The following is a 22,383-nucleotide window of genomic DNA, read 5'->3' on the forward strand; positions in this document are numbered from 1 at the left end:
ATATTATTTGTCCCCCACCCCCCCCCCCCCCCCCAAAAAAAAAAAAGGAAAAAAGAAAAAAAAATGGAAGAGGAAGAAGCAACAACAACAACAATTCATAGCTGGCTTTTGAGGAGAATCATAGTTAGTCACACTTCATTGTAAATTATATTATTAGCCCTAATTATAGCTTGTCTGCCTAGATGAACATTGGGAGAATATTCATCAACACCAAAGTTAAAAGGGGAAACATGATTATAATCCCCCAATTATACATATTTGGTCATTTTGATTTTTTACTTTTTCTATAAATGTTACTTTTAATTTTGTGAGATTATTATAATTTCAATTTTTAGACAACTAACACATACATCGAACTTTGTTAGATTTTTACGCCAACTTTATTCTAATTTCTAAGAAGTAATTTGTACATATTTCCTTCCTCTTATACTATTTTTTTTTCTCAATCATTGTTATTTAAAGTAAATTTTACCTTGCCATCTTCATTTTTCTCAATTGTTATATAATTTTCCTCCTTCTACTAACTTTTGATCTTGTAATCAAATATTCTTGTGTTCATTTTAACATTGTATAATCTCTCATCTATCTACCCAACGATCCAGTAAACATTTATTGTAATCGTTGTATAATTTCTCTTCTTTCGACCTAACTTTAGTCGTAATTAAATATTTATTTTAGAGTTAATTCCATTTTTGGTACTAGATTTATATGTGACAATCCACTTTTTTAGTCCTTGTTTATTAAAACATCCCCATTTGGTCCTACTATTATTGTGGCATGACCAATTTTAGTCCTACATCAACAAAATCATTGAAATATCGTTAAATACAAAGACATTTCAATCTTTTTTATATAAAGTATGTTAAACCGCTATATTTTTTATGTTTATTTTTTTGAAAGCATTCATAATTGAAGACCAAAATATCCTTGTATTTGACGATATTTAAACTGATTTGTTGATAAAGGACCAAAAATGGTCATGTCACAATAATACTAGGACCAAAAGTGGATGTTCTAATAAAAAAAGATTAAAAGTGAATTGTCACCTATAAATCTATGATAAAAAATGGAATTAACTCTTTATTTTATAACTGTTGTGTAATTTATCCTCCTTCAACCTAACTTCAAATCTTGTAATCTAATATTTATTGTAATCGTTTTGTAACTTCTAATCCATCTAGATATCTTAAAATTCTGTACTTAAATATTTATTGCAGTAATTGTTGTGTTAATTTATTCTCTTTTTACCGAACTTCTTTATCTTATAATTAAATATTTAGTGTAACTTTTTTTAACATTTAATTAAATATTTATCAAAAATCCCATTGTTATCTAAGTCTGGTCTCATGGCATACCAATTCCATGCTGATCCCAAACACAATACTTACATTCGACGTAGGTTATGCCTATAAAATATATATATATATATATATATATATATATATATATATATATATATATATATATATTTATTTATTTATTTATTTATTTATTTATTTATTTATTTATTTATTTCTTTTGCCAGCTTATCAGCATCTTTAAAATTAATTATAATTAAGTTGTCACCTCTGGCTTATCTAAGCTACTAAATAAATTAGAAATGGACACTTTTAACTCACAACCACAAGAATCAAGCAGAAGAGATAAATCACACTAAGAAGATCTTGTGCGATGAGCTCGATTGAAAGGGTATTCATGAGAATTGACACTTTTAATTCTTGGTCATGGTTGCAGTAGGCGCTAAGCGCTAGTCATCAGGCGGTAGAGTAGCGCCTAGCGCTTAGGCGACTAACTATTAAAAAATAGTGTGTATATATAGATCATAATCATATTAGAACCACTCCACACCATTGATCTGCAAGAACTGATGGATGAAAATCAAGTAAGAAATGACTGGGGTCATTTTCATAAATATTACAAATTTTTAAAATGAGCTAGGTCATTTTCATAAATATTACAAAGTTTTGTTTATTTTCAACCGTTAGATCTACTAGATCAATGGTTTGAATTTGTCCACAAGTTCTCACTTGATTATGGACACACACACACACACACACACACACACATATATATATATATGGATGAGATCAGGTGCGAAGATAACTTGCTGTACGGAAATGCGGTTAACACAAAAGGATGCACCTTAAGTGTAGAATTGACGCACCTAACCTTAAGTATTAAAATGGTGCACCTTAAGTACACAAATCACGCACTTAAGCACACAAAAAAAAAAAAAGCATCTTAAGATCACAAACTATGCACCTAAAGTTTTAAACTGGCGCACATTAAGTTTCAACAACTGACGCACCTTAAGTATACAAATCACGCACTTTAAGAAGGAAAATCACACACCTTAAGAAGTAAAACAATGCACCTAAAACTTTAAATTGACACACCTTAAGCTTCTTCAAAAATGCACCTTAAGTTATCAACTGAAGAACTGACGCACCTTAAGCACATGACTCATGCACCTTAAGAAGGAAAACCACATACATAAAACTTTAGACCGACGCACGTAACTTTCAACAACTAACGTACCTTAAGCATAGAAACCACGCACCTTAAGCACAAAAACCGCGCACCTTAAAAAAAATTGCAAGGCTGACTTAGCCGAATTCGGCCAAGTTCACCGCCAACTCAACCGAGTTGATCGAGTTGGACGCCTAAGCGGTCAAACGCCTAGGGATTAATTCGCCTCGGTCTTGGGACGCCTAGAATCTAGGCGGTCGCCTAAGTTAATTTTTGCAACAGTGCTCTTGACTTAAAATTAAATATCAAAAAAAAAAAAAAAAAAAAACCACGGTCGGGTTAAGATGTAAATATAATTAGCAAAATTATTAATGTATAAAACGAATTAGGAGATAAGGACATGACGCATATACACAAGTTAAATTACAATATACACCGTATAATGTTGAACACAATCTCAACATGAAAAAATATTACAAATAATATTTGGAATTTGATTCTTCCCATGCATGTAATATATCAAATCTGATATGAACCTTCTTATGAAAGATTAAGATTAAAAGAATCCGAAAATAAAGTTAAATTTGGCGTTTTCTTTAAATATTATTTTGCAAAAAAAAAAAAAAAAAAAAAAAAAGATTTTATGTTTGGAAGGCTATAAAAGGGTTCTTAACGTATGGGAAGATTATTCAATCACACCCAACTCGTTTTTAACTTTAAGTCTTTTTTTTTCTCGTCTTCACGTTTTCTTCATTCGCTCGCTCTCTCTTCATCTTCTTTGTTGTTTTCTCTTTATTTTCGGTCTTCTTCTTGTTGAAGCCTTTAATTAATAGCCTTTTAAAGCTATGGGTAGTGAAGGCAGTGTGGACTTGCTCCATTGCACCAACACCACTTTCTCTAATAAGCTCCATTGTGTCGACCACCCAAAGCTTGAGATTATTGCAGCTCCCATGGAGGTTATTAATAATGATTTCACTGATGGGTCTTGGTTTGAGGAAGAGATTGATGTTGATCTCAAATGGTCTTTTGCCCTCAACAGGTATATATATACTTATATATATAAATGTCATATTAGTATACTCGATTGGCCGATTCTGATTTTGAAAAAAATTCATTTTCTTCCAAAAAAAATACTCAGTTCTAGCTTTTAGAATTTGAACGAGTCATTTTCTTCTTAAAAAAGAAAAAACTTATGTTTCGAGTTTTAAGAGTCATTTCTATCATTCCTTCCTTCTGACTATCCAATATACCTAAGAGCATCCCATTAGTGTTACACTTTTGGGATGGTTTTTGAGGCATTGAATTCTGTGTGGAAGTGGGAGAAGGAGAAGAGAGAGCGTGAGAGATCTTTGACGGAGGTGTGGTCTTTGGACGGAACATGTGGGACCCACATGGAGAAAAGTGGAGTGCTTTGTTCGCGCATTTAGCGCAACATGCATGCCGAGAGGGCGCGTAAAAGCTTATTATGTTTTTAATTTTTTTTCTCCTCAGGCAGCTGTTTTATTATTATTATTATTATTATTATTATTATTATTATTATTTTGTTTTTGTTCAGTATAATATATTCGTTATACGTTGAAATAAAATGCACATTAATGTCATGAATACTTAATTATTCCTTTTTTTAGGCAAGATAGAAATAATTTCCGGAAAATTGTGTGAAATTTTTGACATGAAATATGTCACACCATCTTGTCATGCCACATTTTAAAATCATTTTTTTATTTGCTGTTTTTCCTAATAGGATGCTGCACAGAGGAAAAAGCGAGTACCAAGACATTGCTCTCTTGGACACAAAGAGGTTTGGGAAGGTAAATAACTAAATAAAATTATTATAATTATAATTTCTTAATCATGATTAGGTATATATTCAAAATTAATTAATTATTCATGAATATTAAAATATTGTTACGCGTGCATGCAGGTGTTGGTGATAGATGGAAAGATGCAGAGTGCAGAGATTGATGAGTTCATCTACCATGAATGCTTAATTCATCCAGCTCTCTTATGTCACCCTAAGTCAGTGTCTTAACTCTTAATTAATCAATCTTAACAATTTTAATAATCTTCTTTAATTTGACACGATATTTTTTTTACTTATAAAATAAAGTTTAATTATTGCATTATTAACTAATATAATAATTTTGGTGAAAAAATTGCAGCCCAAAAACTGTGTTCATAATGGGAGGTGGTGAAGGCTCTGCAGCAAGGGAAGCACTGAGGCACAAGTCCATTGACAAAGTGGTCATGTGTGATATCGATCAGGTATATATGTGCGCACGCATTTTGTGCAAAAGATTTAGATATATATATTTAAAGAAAATTTTACAATGGCGTGGGTTTTGTAAAATTGTACCTTATACTTGATCATATGTACACAGGATGAGAGTACAACTTTCAAAGCACATAATACAACTTTGCAAAACACACTACATTGTAAAATGTTTCACGTATTTAGTAGGAAAAGTAACATTTTTAATTCCTCAGTTGTGACAGTCGTGTAAATTTAGTCAATTAATTATTTACTGTATAAATTTAGTCCCTAATAAACTTTTAATAAAATGACGAATCTCGTCTTTAAAGATTTTAACAAAATTCTAACAGAACCATATCAATCACTATTCTAAAAATCTAGGGAGTAAATTACTAAAAAAACAGAATATATACCTACAACGATCACCAAATTAAAAGAATCATTTCCTCTTTCTTATGCATAAATCATTGTTCCTTAGGAATCACAATTTTATTTCATACAATATCACATTCCTTCTACCTACTACTAAACATGAAGAATCATTTTTTGAAATTTACAAAATTAAAGTTGTATCTATAGTTGACTTGTGAGAAAAGAAAAGAATAAATGAGAAGCACTATGATGTGGGGAGTAGCATGTGTAATGATAGTGATATAGATTTTATTGGTAATTGATTTGGAACCCAACTATGCATTAAAAAAAAAAAATTATCCTTTTAATCCATGGTAGTTATTTTACATGATGACATAAATAGGTTGGTAAGGATTAAGTCAAAAAGTTATCAACATCTCCTATTGCCCACACTAACCTGCTAAGTACATTAAAAAACTGTGGCTCGAGGTCGCAAATTCTGTCTCCCAGTGGAAACATTGACTCTTTGTCTTTTAGTAGGTTGAGAAAGTATGTATAGACAAATACTACATTGTAACAGAGTCAATAGTACTCAACAAAAAAAAAGTACATTAAAAAAAACAATCAACATTATTAAAATTGATTTATTGATGTTGTTTAAAAAAAACATTATTAAAATTGCAGGAGGTAGTTGACTTTTGCCGGAGATACCTAACGGCAAACTATGAGGCTTTCCATAATAAGAAGCTTGATTTGGTGATCAATGATGCAAAGTAAGTGATCTTGTAGCCATTTTATATTTGGCCTACCAAGTTTTTGGTCGAGCCCAATGGGCCAAGTTGGGATACCAAGTAGCTAATGTTTGATTGGAAATTGTAAGGGCTGAGCTGGAGCAGAGGAATGAGAAGTTTGATGTGATAGTGGGAGATTTGGCTGATCCAGTTGAAGGAGGGCCTTGCTACCAACTCTACACCAAATCATTTTATGAGAATATTCTCAAGCCTAAGCTCACTGAAGATGGAATCTTTGTCACTCAGGTAATTACTCTCCTTTCTTTTTGTCGCTTATCACTACCTACGTCAAAAGCTATAGCTTGTAGTCAAGACACAACTTTATTTCCTTATACCGCCACACATTTTCTAGAGTTAGGATGCGGCTCTTTACTGGTCTTCGTCTAATAATCTCTTAGTCACATAGTGTTGGACTTGATCGTTACCGAGCTTCCCGTGCGGATCTTCACCACGAGATAGGCATGAATGCACCACCATGTGTTGAGAAATGCACCAAGGTGAAATGCACAAATGCACTATAAAAATGAACCACACCCTGGTACTTCTACGTGGTGGTGTAGATCTGCACAGGAAGCTCTGTCCGCACAAAATTGAACCCTAAATATATATTGGAGGTAGCACCGAACTTAATTAAATGGAAAAACGTACGTGTTTTGGTGCAGGCGGGACCTGCGGGGGTTTTCACCCACAAGGAGGTGTTCTCGTCTATCTACTACACAATCAAACAAGTGTTCAAGCGTAAGTAGATAGCATTTTATTTTGTTTATAATCATAATGTCCAGATGAGATGTGACTGACAACATAATATTATGTTCATGTGGTCCATATATATATATGCTGCAGATGTGATTGTTTTCACAGCACATGTGCCATCTTTTGCTGATACATGGGGATGGGTTATGGTTAGTTTCTACTCTAAAACCAAACCTTAATTACTTCAATTCCTTGGATCATATCAATTCCCTAGCTATTAACAGGCCGGTTGTTTATTATTAATTAATTAATTAATTAATTGCATTGATTCATATATATATGCAGGCTTCTGATGAGCCATTGTGCGTAGATTCTGCAATGATAGACACCAAAATTGCAGAGAGAATTGATGGAGAGCTTTTGTATCTCAGTGGCTCTTCCTTCTACAGCTCCACCATCTTGAACAAGACTGTCGCCACAACGTAATTAACAATATCTATCACTTTAAACTTTTAATTAATTCCAGGTTACGGGTTCAACCAAACCTTAATTAATCTGGAGTAAAATATTTGATTATTAGGTTGAAGAATGAGACTCATGTGTACACTGAGGAAGATGCAAGGTTCATCCCTGGACATGGGCTGCTCACATTCAAGAACTGATGGATCGGAGGAGAATTATAATTGAAGGAGGCCGGGCTGTACAGAACCAAACCAAAGAAAACATCAAAGAAGCTGAGAGTTTGTCTGTCTATTAAGAAATGTTACTTTGTTGAATCCTAATAAAAGGATTTTATATTATATTATATATTATGGTCTGTCTTTTTAAGTAGTATGTAGTTGAGTGGGTGTTTGTTCAGTTGTGTTCAGTGTATAGGCAGGCTAGGAAGCCGATCTGGCTGTTTCCTATGCTACAAATTAAAACAATGTTGTTTCAGTTTAATGTTTAAGACATTACTTTAATTTGCTTCACTCTTTCTCCTTAATCTACTCAAATCAAGTCTCAATAACAGAGTTAAAAACTCACCATTAGTAAGTTTGACTTACATATACTCCTACTTAGAACCTTAAAAAAGCCACTTATAATGATCACCAAAGAGGGGATTTTTCTAGAACATTTTTATATCCTCGAAAATTTTCTTCATTTCTAGGATCAGTTCAATTCTCCGTTTGTTTTTCTCCCTAAAATCTTAAAAATTTATGATATGATTAAAATATAAGGCTATCTTTATTGTATTCATACTTTCAATCTCTTTCACCACCATGTTGTGATTGGCGTACCAAAGAGGAGATTTTTCTATACCTAAAAGTTTAATACAAAAGGAAACAAAATAGAAGAACATTCAGCAAAGTAGTTTACAATATTCACAAATATTCAAATAAAAACCCAATTTACATCAACTAGAAAATAATGAACCCTTTGTTCATTCCCATTCCAATTCACATATGAATGCAAACAAGTCCTCATTTAGCAAATTAGTATATCTTCTGTAATTTATTCTAAATATTTCTTTGGTAGATCGAGTTATAAATCCATATCGAATTTGATTTTTTCCGTTGAGAATATTTTCAACTTACTTCTTTACCTTTTCATTTAGAGTTCCGATCTTCTCCACAGGTGTCCAGAAATCGATCGAGAACTCGAAAGAATCACTAATATCAATATCATGACTTGTCTTGTAATTGCTAATGGCCTTAGTAACCAAGACGAAATTTGGATGGTATATTTTTTCGTTGTCATTGTGAGCATAAATATAAACATAAATGTGCAGTCCAACTATCAACTTAGGCTTTTAGTTGGATGGAGCACATGCTTCAATTTGGTATCAGAGTCATGCAAAAGGTCATGGGTTTGCTTAGAGCCCATCAAAGTCAATCGACCCGCACACGTGAGGGGACGTGTTGAACATATAATATAATATAAACATAAATGTGCAGTCCAACTATCAGCTTAGGCTTTTAGTTGGATAGAGCACATGCTTCAATTTGGTATCAGAGCCATGCAAAAGGTCATGGGTTCAAAAGCTTTTAGTTGGATGGAGCACATGCTTCAATTGTCATATCTCAAGAAGATAGTTGTTAAGATGTTCATTTCCTCGACAATCATCTGCCAATTCCATGACACCACATGGATATCAATAGAGAAATTTGAGAACGTAACAAAACGAAGATCCAATTAATTTAGTTACATGAACCCCGTCAACGACACAACAGCGATTGCCAACATCAAATGGATGAATCACAAACACAAAGACAATAGTTTCGCAGATAATCTTGCAAGTGTTCCCGAACATAAAGGCGGCAACGACAAGCTGGGATGACAGAAAGAAGATTACTTGCGTAGTAGTTATCCCCACTGACAGAGGCCATATGATTATTATTATTACAATTAACAATGTAACATTGACGACATTGTAAAACCTCAGTGAGGAAATTGACTCTTTGTACTTTATAACATTGTAATAGAGTCAATAGTATATTAAAGGGTATTGACTCTTTGTATTTTAATAGGTTGAGAAAGTATGTATAGACAGATACTATATTGTAACATAGTCAATAGTACACAATTGTACTTGTACAAATAACACCTACTTTTGAAGGGTAAAATTGAAAAGTTAGTATCATTTGTTATGTTGTATTAAAAATCGTGCAAAAAATAAATTAGACAAACAATTATTATTAGGGACGGGGGAGTATTATTATTATTTTATTTTTCTAAAATCGTGTCAAATTTTTTGTTTTTTTGTTTTAATTTGTTTCCTCTCCTCCTCAATCTCTCTCTCTTATATGGACTAAAAAAAAAACCACTCAAAAATTTAAGCTACTATGAATGCTCTTAGAAGACTAAATTCGAAATTAAGTCATGGCCAGGGAAATAAATGAAGTAAAAATTTATTGATTTATTTATGTTGTACATGAAAATTAAAGAAATTAAAGCAGAGCATATAATAACAGTATAAAGTACAGATTTTTGAAGTACAAGTGGATAAAAACCAAACAATAACGCCTAGGATCGCTTGACGGGGTCAAAGTTTGAGACGCCGATGATGGCGCCAAGAATGGCGGCGAGAACAACGCCGCCGGCCACGATGCTGAGCAAGAAGTTCTTGAGCGACGGCGACACGGCGGCCTCCGCCACGTCGGGTACCACCATGGACGCCGTCAACGCCGCCGCCGTCAGCCCCGTGATTGCCTTTTCCTTCAAAGACGCCGAAACTCGGAGCTTCTTGCCGGAGGTTTGGTTCACAGACGCAGTCTTCGACGGCCTCACCGGCAACGGGCTGACGAATGCGGCGGCGCTCCGCCTCTGAGTGGCCGTGATTGGCGCAACCGTCATCGAAGCAGAGGCCATTTCGTTTTTTTTTTTTGTTAACAAAAATCAATTTTTCTTCTAAGGTATGAAATGAAGTTGGGATTTAAAATATTGAGTGAGGACAACAAGAATGAAAGGACCGGAGATTCTTCTGCTTACGTGGCACTTGGTGTGGTCCTACGTGGCAGTACCTCAGCTGTGTTCTGGAGATAGGGTTTATCCAAATTGAATAGTTTTTTTTTTCTTTTTAAATATATATTACTCCGTAGTTCATTTTCTTGACTCAATTAAATTCATAAGAAATACAAAATAAATAAATAACGCATTATCATAAAAACGTCAAGAAAGGCGTAACCAAATAATGGCCTTGAAGACCCCTCGAGTTCATTCAATAGTCACGGAAATAATCATAAATTTCATTAAAAAGAAATAGACAAAAGTTGAAATCTAAGAATGACAAACTTTCACTCCCATCCTCCTTCTAGGTATTCTGGGTACCGAGATTTAATTGTCATGCATGAACTTGGGATTGACATAATTCAATCTCTTTTCACCAAATAATGGCGCATTAGAGCTCACAGGAGCCATTTAGCGCCTTGAAATTCATAGGAATTGAACCTCATACAAACCAAACGAGCTTGGAGTTGGCAGAATTCAACTTTTTTTCACCAAATAATGACCCCCTTAATACTTACAGAAGCCTCACACAAACCAAACGAGCTTAGGGGGTGTTTGGTTGGGTGTAATTTGGGGGGACTTGTAATTCATTGAATTACAATTCAATGAATTTGACAACTACGGTGTTTGGTTGGAGGGAATTGCAATTCTGCAGAATTGCAATTCCCTCCAATTGGTGAATTACAATTCATGGGGGTACCCCCATGAATTGTAATTCGGTGGAGAGGAGGGGCATTTATATTGGTGTAAAGACCATTTTGCCCATCCTCTCAATGCTTTGTCTTTTTCTTTTTTTCTTTTTTTAAATTTTTGAAATTATTATTATTATTATTATTAAAATAAGTATTGTTATTATACTTATTATTATTATTATTATTGAAAGAATTATTATTCTTATTCGTATTATTATTATTATTATTATTGAAAGAATTATTATTATTATTATTATTGAAAGAATTATTATTCTTATTATTATTATTATTATTACTACTACTACTACTACATAAGGGCATTTTAGTCATTCTGTCGCTTCTTACCTTTCAATTCCCTGTACTCCTATTCCTGCATACCAAACACTGTAATTTCAATTCCTACCTTATTCATTGAATTACAATTCCACCGAATTACAATTCTTTTCCCCCTTAATTCCCTCCTCCCAACCAAACGGCCTGTTAGAGTCGACAGAATTCAACATTTTTTCACCAAATAATGACCCCTTAAAACTCACGAGAGCCTCACACAATCCAAACGAGCTTAGGGTTGCCGAAATTCAACCTTTTTCTACCAAAGAATGACACCTTGAAACTCACGGAAGCTAGAATTAAACTGAAAGAAACTAATAACACCAACCAAGAAGAGATGAAACTAAGATAACCTATTAGCAACCTTCATTGTTCAAGAGATGGTTAATCAAAATTCTCAAAGAACACCAAAACATTCCTTTCTCTAACCCTTGTTTGGTTACACCTATAATCTATCCACACTAGCATTAGTAGCAGCCGAAATTTAGCCTTGCATCTAGCCATGGCTAAAAATGACATCTTCAGGGTTCAAACATAGCCATTCACCTCCAACAATGCCGGCCAGAAAATTTCAAAACCTTTTCGCAATCCAGCAAGTATTTCATATGCAGTCAGAACGAACATCAGCTCTGCTGTACTATCAGCATTCAATCTTGAAGCTTCATTTACCCGTTCACCCTACAACCACATCGAAAGGAACTTCAAACTCCTAACTCCATTAGCGGGAGAGCTTACGGCAAACCAAATGCTTTAAGGGTAAAGGAGAGCTTACCACAAACCAAACTCCAATAGCGGGGGAGGGAACAAAATCATTTACTTCTCCCGCTTGTAGCTTTCGACTCACTAAGATGGACTTCTTGAGGAAGAAGATCGTATCTGATATTCAGATCCTCGAACATTTTCTTCATTTCTAGGATTAGTTCAGTTCTCCGTCTGTTTTTCTCCCCAAAATCTTGAAAGTTCATCGTATGATTGAAATATAAGGCCATCTTTATTTTATTCATATTTTCAATCTCCTTCACCACCATGTTGTGATTGGCGTGCCAAAGAGGGGATTTTTCTATATACCTGAAACATTTAATGCAAATGAAAACGAAATAGCAGACATTCAGCAAAGTAGTTTACAATATGTTCAGAAATATTCAAATAAAAACCCGATCATCAACTAGAAAATAAAGAATTCCCATTCCAATTCACATATATGAATACAAATAGAAAGTAGCATTCCTCGTTTAGCAAATTAGTATATCCTCTATAATTTATTCATTTAAATATTGCTTTGGTAGATCCAGTTATAAATCCAAATCGAATTTGGTTTTGCCAGTTAAGTGTAACGCGGGGCACTTTGCTACACATTACCGAGACGCGCGGGACACTTTGCTACACTTTTCCGAGGGTTGCTACATCTTTCCGGACTTTTCTAGGAGTTGTACATAGCTTCCCATAGTTGTACATAACTCTAGGGGTAGTAGACAAACATAGAACATTCTAAAACATTATGGAATCCTCAAGTGTATATAGAGAGTTTTCGAGGATTCTAGAGAATAAATCTTAGCCGTAGGATTAAGTAAATCTCCACCATCGATTGATGAGGTGGAATGGGTATAAATACCCTTCATAGGGCTCATTTGAAAACCATCCAAGAGTGGACCGTAGAAAACATAAACATAGATCTCTTATTGATTAAAGGATGAAAATCAGAAAAAGCTGAGAATATATTCAACTTACTTCTTTACTTTTTCGTTTAGAGTTCCGATCTTCTCCATAGGTGTCCTAAAATCGATGGAGAACTCAAAGGAATCACTCATATCAGGACTTCTCTTGTAATTGCTGATGGCCTTAGTAGCCAAGACAGAATTTGGATAGTATATTTTTTCGTTGTCATATCTCAAGAAGATAGTTGTTAAGATGTTCATTTCCTCGACAATCATCTGCCAATTCCATGATACCACATGGATCAATAAAGAAATTCGAGAACTTAACAAAAACGAAGATCCAATTAATTTAGTTACCTGAACCCCGTCAACGACACAGCGATCGCCAACATCAAATGGATGCATCACAAACACAAAGACAATGGCTTCGAAGATAATCTTGCAAGTGTTCCCGAACATAAAAGCGGCAACGACAAGTTGGGAAGACAGAAAGAAGATTACTTTCGTAGTAGCTATCCCTACTAATAGAAGCCATATGATTATTATTACAATTAACAGAATCCCCGTGACAAGCTTGTTCAATTGCCTCACAGCTGTTTTCGTGTCGTTTAAAGCATGCACTAGCGTTTTGCGGTCCTTGTAAACCTTAACCTGCATTTATGAAATACTCAAATATCTAAGAGATGAAGTCTGGCAAAAAAACAACAGATCCAGTGGCTTTTCTCGAACTTAGTCACATAGGGCACGAGAATGACAATTAAGTAATAAAGAACATATGTAATAGACCACCCAAACTATGGAAAAAAAAACAAAAAATATTAAAACTTATTCATTAATTTTACTTTATCAAGTAAGTAAAGAAGCTAAGTTAGCTAATATGCCAAAAGAACGTAAGAAAGGTTACAAATTTGACTCCAGCGGGATCGGCCTATTGGCCTTCTCGGTTTGAGCTGGTCAGCTATGGGCAACCTAGACTGGTTTACCTCCCTGATGAAGCTATGGTCACTAGCAGGATTTATCCAGTGCACACCCTTGGGTAGTGGCTGCGGATTTCCCTCGTCACTCAAAAAAGAAATAGAAAGAGAGAAAGGTTTTACATACCACCCACTCTGTCAAAGTTTTCCTGTCAATTTGTCCAGTCTCTGCCACATCTATCATAGGGAACACCATATCCACCTCTTCTTTAATCAAGAATCTCCTTAGGTCAAACTCATCGATATACCTTTGTGAATAGCAATCAATGATGCAAATTAGATAGCATGCACACACGAATGAACTTTAAATATGAACCCAAACAAAATCAGCACAAGAAAATCTCGAAATTGCAGATTGTCTTACTTGGAACCCGGCTGTGCAACATTCCTGAAAATGTGATATGCAGCAGCAAGTGCTTCCTCTTCGTTAGTAATCTCCTTATCCGGTTGTTCATATTCTCCATCGAAGGTGGTTTCATCGAACGAACCAGAGATGGTGGACAGCCCCGTATTAGAAATGACATCGACTAACATTTTCATCGTCCAGGCAGATACCTTCTCCCTCTTCATCTGATGAAGCTTATTAATATCAATAATTTCTTTCTCCTTCCCATCCTTTCCCTTCTTTGTCCTTTGGAAACTAAGCTGACTGATAGTACTGTTTGTTCTCCTAATCATCCCCGCAAACTCCATAACAGCAGCCCCCGAAAGGGTCAATAGAATGTACTGATGAAATATCGATTCTTGGATTCTGTCGAAGAATGTGTTTACATGAAAAGAGGATGCCAAGATCTTAAGCAGCAGAGTCTTCAAGAGCCACAAAAAAGCACCAATAAGCAACGAAGAGATTGTCCAAGTAATGTAATCCAAAACTCGGTTAGCAACACGTGATCTCCGAACCCCGTGTGTGAAGAGGGAAGCCCAAGTGACAAGGACCAGACTCAGCCAAAGACAGACCCGAACGCTCTTCTTCAAACTGTAAACGAAGTACAAGACCTTCTTCCTCATCAAGAAGTTCAGCTCAATCAACAAGGTGAGAAAATGGATGAACCATTTCGTAACCAACAGCCCATTTAAGGTCACCATAACAAGTGTTATCCACTTCCAAATCTCCAAATCCCAAAGTCTCCAATTTTGCACCTTATTAACCGTCAGGCTAGCAATCAGACACCCTAAAAGGCAAAAAAACAATGACCATTCACTTAGAACTCTCAGTTTCACTTTCCTAAGCTTCAACTTCTGCCTCACTTTAACTTTCTTATATATCTCCTCGTGTTCATCATCAAAACCGCCTGGTGATGCCATCAACGGCGTTTTGGGGGTAACGCACACCGAAACAGTCCTTGCAGTCTCTTTGTACATAGCACCAGCGTCATTAAAACCCAATTTGTTGATAGGCGAAGCACGATTAGAAGCATTCGCATCAGTTTGCTCAACTTGCTCATCAAACATATCGTGATCAATAGTCACAGTTTGTTCACCAAATCTCGATTTGGGCTTCGAGTACACAGATCTTGTAAGTGTCTTACGCCGAGTGAGGCCTGAATTGGGTATTTTGGGAGGCTTATTGGCACTCGGGCTGAACGTCGCAATCTCAGGGGACGAACAAGTCACTGGGACACGGGGCGAATGAGAATCAGATGAAGGTTTAGCCTTTTGATCCCTCACACCATTATTCAGATTCCCCGAATCTTTTTCATCACCAGAGATCACAACAAACACCTCACTGGCCACTTTCTTGTTCTCAGTCATGCTAATTTCTCCAGTGCTAGTCTTTGGAGCATTACCATTTGCATCCATCACAATCCAATCACAACAAACACCTAAACAACAACCAAAACAAGGAAATTAACTAAAAAGAAAATGAAAAAATGCCCTATTTTCACTATCCAGAATGGAAAATTGAATGCATAAAACATGTTTCAGACAAAGTAGCTTCTTTACAGACATCTTAAATTCAACAAACATCAAAAAATAAAAACACTAAATAAGTGGGCCATGAAAAGAGATCAGGGATCACATGTCCTCCGGAGAAAATTGTTTCTCAGTATCTGCTTTGACAATTCATCTACTTTCCGGCCCCCAACAATACGTACAGTAGTACTAAAACACTAACTTTACCAACCCACACAAGTACAATCTCAAAATTTTTCTCACATTTTGTGTATTTTAAGCAAGGGAGCAAGCTCAAAAATAAATAAATAAATAAATACAAAATCTGTGAATCCAACCTGAAAGCCAAGGTGACCACTTACAAACAATTGAAAAAACGAAGCAATTATTTCCAGTGCTGATTCATTACTTCAAAAGCTTCAAACTTTAATACTCAGATGCAATCTTTTAGACCAAAATAGCAACAAAGTGTTCACCATTAAAGTAAATCAAAATAAGGTGAGAAGCCCAGAGGTCATATCAAGAACAGACCCGAGAACCAGAAACTTCAGATTAGTGCCTGTAATGGTCAAACTTGTGTGGGTGGGGGTCTACAGAAGATAACAAGAAAAAGTATTTAAAAAAAAAAAAAACATAAAATGGTAAAGGTGGAAGAAAATTGCAAATTTGCAACTAGCAGAATATAAATAAATAAACAAGCAAGAACATGGAACTTGCCTGTTTCTCTGTTTGTGTAAAGATTTGACAGAAATGATTTTGAGAGAGGTAGAGAGGAGACAAATGACTACTAATTTGGTGGTGTTTGGTGTGAATTTGGGAAGGGAGAAGTGAGGTGGCGCAATTTTTGAGGGAAGACTGGAAACTCAAAAAGCAGTCAGTAGAGCGTTTTTGAGACGAACCACGTGCTCAACGGCAGTAATATAAATTTGAAAAATAGTGTTTGTAAACAATTTTCTAAATAAAAACAGATAATGAACGTTGAAAAATTAGAAAACATAGAATATGTCCGTTTACTAATGGAATTTGATAACACAATCTCAGTGCCTAGTTTTGCTAATCTTTTTTTCCTTTTTTTTTTTGTTTTTGACTCATATTTTTTGATGAATTAAACTTTTTTGAGATTATAAATCCACCTCTGACTCACGAGCATAGGTGTAAACCATTCTCATCTTTTATAACTTTTATTTTGAATCGGCTTCAATAGAAACACCATTAATAGATTAATAAGTATTTAAATCCAAGAAAGAAAAAGGTTTATAGTCGTGTGACTATAATAAGTATTTGCTTTCTTTTTCCATATGTAGAGAAGATGGAAAAAATAATAATAAAGAAGTCACAAATTTACGGTGGTCCAGGTCAATAGTACCAAAAACATCATCAAACAATAAAAATCAATTCTTTTTTTTTTTTTGAGAGTATTAATTAAATATATGTAGGGCAAATGATATATAATTAATTATGATACATGGTTATTCAATCTTAACATAGGTTTCCTTCTCTATAAATATATTTGTCATATAGTCTCAATCCCGATATATTCGTTATACAAATTTGTAGATGAATGACAACACTCATACATCTAATATAATCCTATGAATACTTGTCAAAGAGATACTCTTAAAAACAAAATAACTTCAATTTATCATTTGTTATCTCAAACAATACCGTTGTTATACTTAAAAAATCAAGTATATATAACTGTACAAAATAAATATTAGCACAATGCATTTAAACTTGTATTCAACTACAAAGTACAAAGTACCAAATATCAAAAACATTTAAGTTAGCACATGTTTCACTAATGAACGAGGCACATGTTTCACTACGATTTAAGTTGGCATTTCAAGGATTCTTCACAGATAATCTGCCATGATTAAAAACGTGGATTATTAGTAGGAACTTTCTAATGTTACTATTATATCGTTCTCTGTGTCTATTTCCATACAAACAATATATACAGTGTGTATACCAAATATAAAAATTGCAATAAGTGAGCCAAAAAAATAATAATATTTTTCCCGACAGGTGCGCGGTCCACGCCAGCAGCTTATGTAGTTGATGGGTAAATACGCAATTGGACTAGGTGGACCGTGCACTTTGCTACCCTACTTGACAACCGCTCGGTCGGTCTGCATCGACCACTCTACACTTCGTCAACAACCGCTCGGTCGGTCCGCATCGACCACTCTACGCGCCAACAACCACGTGGCCGATCCGCATCGATCACTCTACGCTTCGTCAGCAACCACTTGGTCGGCCTATTACCGCCCTACGGGCGACCCGCTGCCACCCTACGGTTGACTCACTGCCGCCCTACGGGCGACTTATTGCCACCCTACGGGCAGCCTACTAGGGAGCTAGGAGATTCCGACCTACAGGAATCATTCGATCTCCCCGAAGTTTCTAATCGTTTGCAATGCTCGAGGCGACAAGTGATGGCATTTTGTGAGTAATTGATCTGCCACCTCGAGCACTTAAACGTCACGGAGATCCTGCAGAGCGACTGTTCGATGTGACCAATGCCGACATGACACGTCAGACCGTCCGCATGTCATCTGTTGAGTACTCACGTGACCTGCTTAGTATAAATAAGGGGAACTCATCAATACTACGGTGAGGAGACATTTTTGCGATTTGCTCATTTTTCTCCTACTTACTCTTTATTACTGTTCGTCACCCGTAGAGCGATATAGCTTCGAACCGCTCAGTCGTTGACCAGTAGACCGACCGTCTGACCGGCCGAACGACATTCCTCACCACCCGTAACACACGTATCCGTAGCGTAATCGTAGACCCCGTTTACATTAACGCTATCATTGGCGCCGTCCGTGGGGACTGGACAAGTCACTTCGTCTATCCCGTTATTTTTCTTTCTTCTCACAACCCTCTTTCAGTTTCAACCTCAAAATGACGAACAGCAGAAAAAGTTTGAGCCAAAGTCATGCGCGTAGGGGGAATCCAACCCGGCAGGCTGGGCCTCACCCTGACAATATGATTGAAACACTCCCAGAAGATGATCTACGTCGCCAGTTGGATCGATCTAGGAGCCTAATGAACGAGCTGACATCCAACCAAAGGCAAGATGCACGACCTACCCAACCGGTCAACCTGAATGTAGGCGGACATGCTGGGCAAACGAGTTTTCAAATTCCAGTAACATATGCCATACTGCCCCCAGCGGGCCAAATGCTAACTCCAACACCAGGTGCACTTGGAGGAAACCCGTTGCAAGGAACTCCACAACAAGGATTGACTCCGATGTACCAAACGTGGCCGGGAACTCCTGGATACTTTGTCGTATCACCCACTCCCCAAATGATGGCAATTCCTCAAATCCCCGCCGTGGAACAACAGGTGCCCCAACCTTCCCAGAGGCAACAGTCGCACCCCCAACCTCAAGATCGTAACTTGGAGGAAGTCCAATCTACAGATCACACACGGAGGTCCAATCGAGAGGGATGTCGGTATGATCCCATCCAACGTAGGAGCGCTTTTGATCGCATCCGGAATAGTGTTAGATCTCGGTTGGGGCCTCAGAATGACAATGAACATGCGAGACAAAGGTCACGAAGGACTGTGGAAGAAAGTAGCACTGGAAGTGCACAATATGGGGGCGCCCGTTCAGCTGATAGAAGGGCACGACCGGTCGGTCGAGTACGTGATCGGCGGACTAGTCGAGTTGACGATCGACCGGCTAGGGAAGAGAGGCGACTCGATGAAGAAGATAGTCCCCGCCGCCAAATGGCCAGGATGCAGAAAAGAATAGATCGTTTGCAACAAGAACTTCGCGAGAAAGTCGGGGCGAGAAAATAACCATCATGCCCGCTAATTGCCACCCCCTTTACGGACGACATCATGAATGCCCACTACCCGCAGGACCTCCAGATCCCGTTGGCCCACACTTATTCCGGGCGGTACGACCCGCAAGAGCATATCGACATGTATTACGGCAACATGCTGATGTTGGGAGTAAGCGATGCGGTCATTTGTAGAGCTTTCTTCGCCACCTTAGTCGGTAAGGCGGCCGAATGGTTCAAGGATTTAGAGCGGGGGTCGATCAGAAATTTCGGCCAGCTGGCCGATAAGTTCGTAAAGCGCTTCGCTGCAAGTAAATCGAGAAAGAAATCTTACACCTGTCTGAACAAGGTAAATCAAGCCGTGGGAGAACCGTTGTCTACTTTCTTATTCAGATGGGAACGTGAGGTGGATGAGGTTGAACCAATGGAGGACCAGGTGGCAATCCAAGCCTTCCTTGCATCACTGTGTTCTGGGGCGCTCTACTACGACCTCATAGTTAATCCCCCCCGAACCTATGAGGAGGCCATCACCAGAGCTAAACATCATGCAGACGCCACCGAAGCCAACATGGCAAAGAGACGTGATGAGCAGCCGGCCAATCGGGACAGAGGCCATGATCAGAGGAAAAATAAACCACCGTTCAAACACGTCAAACAACATAATCGACCAGATGACGTACCACGTTTCACTCCGTTGAACAGACCCCTGGTGGATGTTTTGCAGTTTGCCGAGCAATGCAACCTGATCCACCCGCTAGAGCCGGTACCTGAGGGGGAGGACAAAAGCAAGTATTGTGCTTTCCATAGAGTCAAAGGACACAATACTTCGGAGTGCATGGCCTTGCGCATGCTCATTGAACAACTCATTCAGAATGGAGAGTTGGGGCAATTTGTGATGAAGGGGGATAGAAACAAAGGAAAAACGGAGAGGAATGTGTGGAAAAGGAATCCCGAAAAGAACAACAAGGCATTCGTCCCACCCGGATCAGCTGACGAGAAGGCGGTCGGAAAGAAACCAGTGATCCACGTCATCTACGGGGGCCCTGAAGGAGGTGATTCTTCGCGCCAAAGGAAGCAGTGGGCGAGGAACTCATACGTTGGGACGATCCACTCGGAGCCCCGAGAGAAGAAGAAATACGTTGGGACGATCCACTCGGAGCCCCGAGAGAAGAAGAAGCGTACAGAGCCAATATCTTTCACTCCCCGAGAGAAGAAGAAGCGTACAGAGCCAATATCTTTCACTGACGATGATCAGAAGAAGCGTACAGAGCCAATATCTTTCACTGACGATGATCTACCACTCCATGCAGAGCCAATATCTTTCACTGACGATGATCTACCACTCCATGGGGAAGCCCAAAATGACCCGCTCGTCATCACACTAGATGTCAGCGGAACGGATGTTCAGCGGGTGCTGGTTGACACAGGGAGCTCGGTGAACATTTTATACTTTGATGTCTTTACACAATTGGGTTTGTCCACCGATCGGTTAACCCCCATTCGGACCCCGCTGTCTGGTTTCACGGGCGACTCCATAGAAGCAGAGGGAGTCATCCGCTTGGACGTGGAGTTGGGCAGCCAACCGAACGTATTGAAGACTACCATGGACTTTGTGGTAGTGAAATTGAAGTGTGTTCACAACGCCATACTTGGACGACCAGGCATCACTCGCGCAGCTGCTGTTATATCCATGAGCCACTTGTGCATGAAGTTCTATACACCTAATGGAATTGGAGTGGCCCGAGGAGACCAACGTGCTGCTCGGCAATGCTACGTGCGAGCGGTCAAGCAGTCGGACCGGGAGGAAAGCAGGATTCACACCATATCCCAGCAGGTCGACCATGGAGAGCTGAAGGAAAAACCACAACCTGCCTCAGAATTGGAAGAAATCATACTTGACTCCGACCGACCCGAGAGAGTAGTCAAGATCGGTCGAGGACTCCCTGTCGACCTACGTGAAGACATCGTTGGAGTGTTGCAGAGATACAAAAATGTTTTTGCTTGGGGACCGGAAGACATGCCCGGGGTTGATCGATCTGTCATTTGCCACCGCTTATCAATCCAGCCAGGTTCGAAACCGGTCAAGCAAAAGAAAAGGCACCTGTCGAGTGAAAGAAGGGAATTCGTGAAAAAGGAGACCGCCACCCTCTTGGCGGTAGGGCACGTCCGAGAGGTTCTCTACCCGGAATGGTTAGCCAACGTAGTCCTTGTGCCCGAAGGATCCATATCCCTTACCAAATCCCGACCAGATGGTTGATGAAACAGCCGGGTGTGAGCTGCTAAGTTTCATGGACGCATTCAAAGGATACCATCAAATCTTCATGAGCAAAGAAGATGAAGAGAAGACTGCTTTCATCACTCCGGACGGAGTGTTTTGCTACGTGGTAATGGCATTTGGTCTGCGGAACTCCGGAGCTACATACCAAAGGATGGTGAACAAGCTGTTTAAAGGATTGCTCGGATCGACTATGGAAGCATATGTGGATGACATGCTCATTAAGAGTCGAATGAAGGAAACTCATCCTACCGATCTCGCCCGGGCATTCAAGGTGATGGAAACTTTCAACCTGCGTCTGAACCCAAGTAAGTGTACCTTTGCTGTTCAGACGGGAAAATTCTTGGGGTTCATGATGACGGGACGGGGGATCGAGCCAAACCCCGAGAAGGTCAGAGCGATAATGGAGATGCAACCCCCCCGATCAGTCAAGGATGTTCAGCGACTGACCGGTCGACTAGCAGCGCTAAGCCGTTTCCTATCCAAGTCAGCCGAAAAGTCTCTACCGTTCTTTCAGATTTTGAAAAAATCGAATGGCTTTGAGTGGACGCCGGCGTGTCAATTGGCTTTTCAAGATTTGAAGGTGTACTTGAGCTCCGCACCAGTCCTCTCGAAGCCAGAGAAAGATGAGGTCTTGTTCGTTTATTTGGCTGTGTCCGACCGAGCGGTCAGCTCCGTACTCGTCCGTGAAGAAAACAAGGGAATCCAGAAGCCGATCTA

General features: G+C 38.2%; 4 protein-coding genes across 7 annotated transcripts; 2 read left to right on the top strand and 2 right to left on the bottom strand.

The window, feature by feature from the left end:
* The first annotated feature begins 3,166 nt into the window (after positions 1 to 3,166).
* LOC116006078 (thermospermine synthase ACAULIS5) lies at positions 3,167 to 7,529 on the top strand. The gene is made up of 10 exons (XM_031246344.1): positions 3,167 to 3,508; positions 4,214 to 4,280; positions 4,394 to 4,488; positions 4,632 to 4,734; positions 5,759 to 5,847; positions 5,955 to 6,111; positions 6,528 to 6,603; positions 6,709 to 6,767; positions 6,904 to 7,040; positions 7,139 to 7,529. Exons 1-10 carry the CDS (start codon positions 3,315 to 3,317, stop codon positions 7,218 to 7,220), a joined length of 1,059 nt encoding a protein of 352 aa, XP_031102204.1. The 5' UTR covers positions 3,167 to 3,314; the 3' UTR covers positions 7,221 to 7,529.
* Positions 7,530 to 9,433: 1,904 nt separating this feature from the next.
* LOC116006631 lies at positions 9,434 to 9,954 on the bottom strand. The gene has a single exon (XM_031247077.1). The coding sequence runs from the start codon at positions 9,907 to 9,909 to the stop codon at positions 9,565 to 9,567; it is 345 nt and encodes a 114-aa protein (XP_031102937.1). The 5' UTR covers positions 9,910 to 9,954; the 3' UTR covers positions 9,434 to 9,564.
* A 1,433-nt stretch (positions 9,955 to 11,387) lies between these two features.
* Positions 11,388 to 16,475, bottom strand: LOC116006630 (mechanosensitive ion channel protein 10-like). 4 transcript variants are annotated; one of them, XM_031247074.1, is made up of 7 exons: positions 16,309 to 16,475; positions 14,063 to 15,521; positions 13,826 to 13,946; positions 13,082 to 13,375; positions 12,798 to 13,000; positions 11,842 to 12,137; positions 11,388 to 11,747 (listed from the first exon to the last, which is right to left on the bottom strand). In XM_031247074.1, the coding sequence occupies exons 2-6, from the start codon at positions 15,496 to 15,498 to the stop codon at positions 11,879 to 11,881; spliced, it is 2,313 nt and encodes a 770-aa protein (XP_031102934.1). In that variant the 5' UTR covers positions 15,499 to 15,521; positions 16,309 to 16,475; the 3' UTR covers positions 11,388 to 11,747; positions 11,842 to 11,878. The 4 variants fall into 4 exon arrangements, with proteins under 4 accessions (XP_031102934.1, XP_031102936.1, XP_031102935.1 ...); XM_031247076.1 differs by lacking the exon at positions 16,309 to 16,475 and adding an exon at positions 16,123 to 16,181; XM_031247075.1 differs by lacking the exon at positions 16,309 to 16,475 and adding an exon at positions 15,954 to 16,177.
* A 2,971-nt stretch (positions 16,476 to 19,446) lies between these two features.
* Positions 19,447 to 21,645, top strand: LOC116005890. The gene has a single exon (XM_031246125.1). It carries the CDS (start codon positions 19,447 to 19,449, stop codon positions 21,643 to 21,645), a length of 2,199 nt encoding a protein of 732 aa, XP_031101985.1.
* Positions 21,646 to 22,383: the final 738 nt, after the last annotated feature.

This window comes from Ipomoea triloba, chromosome 15 (assembly GCF_003576645.1).
Source record: "Ipomoea triloba cultivar NCNSP0323 chromosome 15, ASM357664v1".
NCBI classification, from domain to species: Eukaryota; Viridiplantae; Streptophyta; class Magnoliopsida; order Solanales; family Convolvulaceae; genus Ipomoea; species Ipomoea triloba.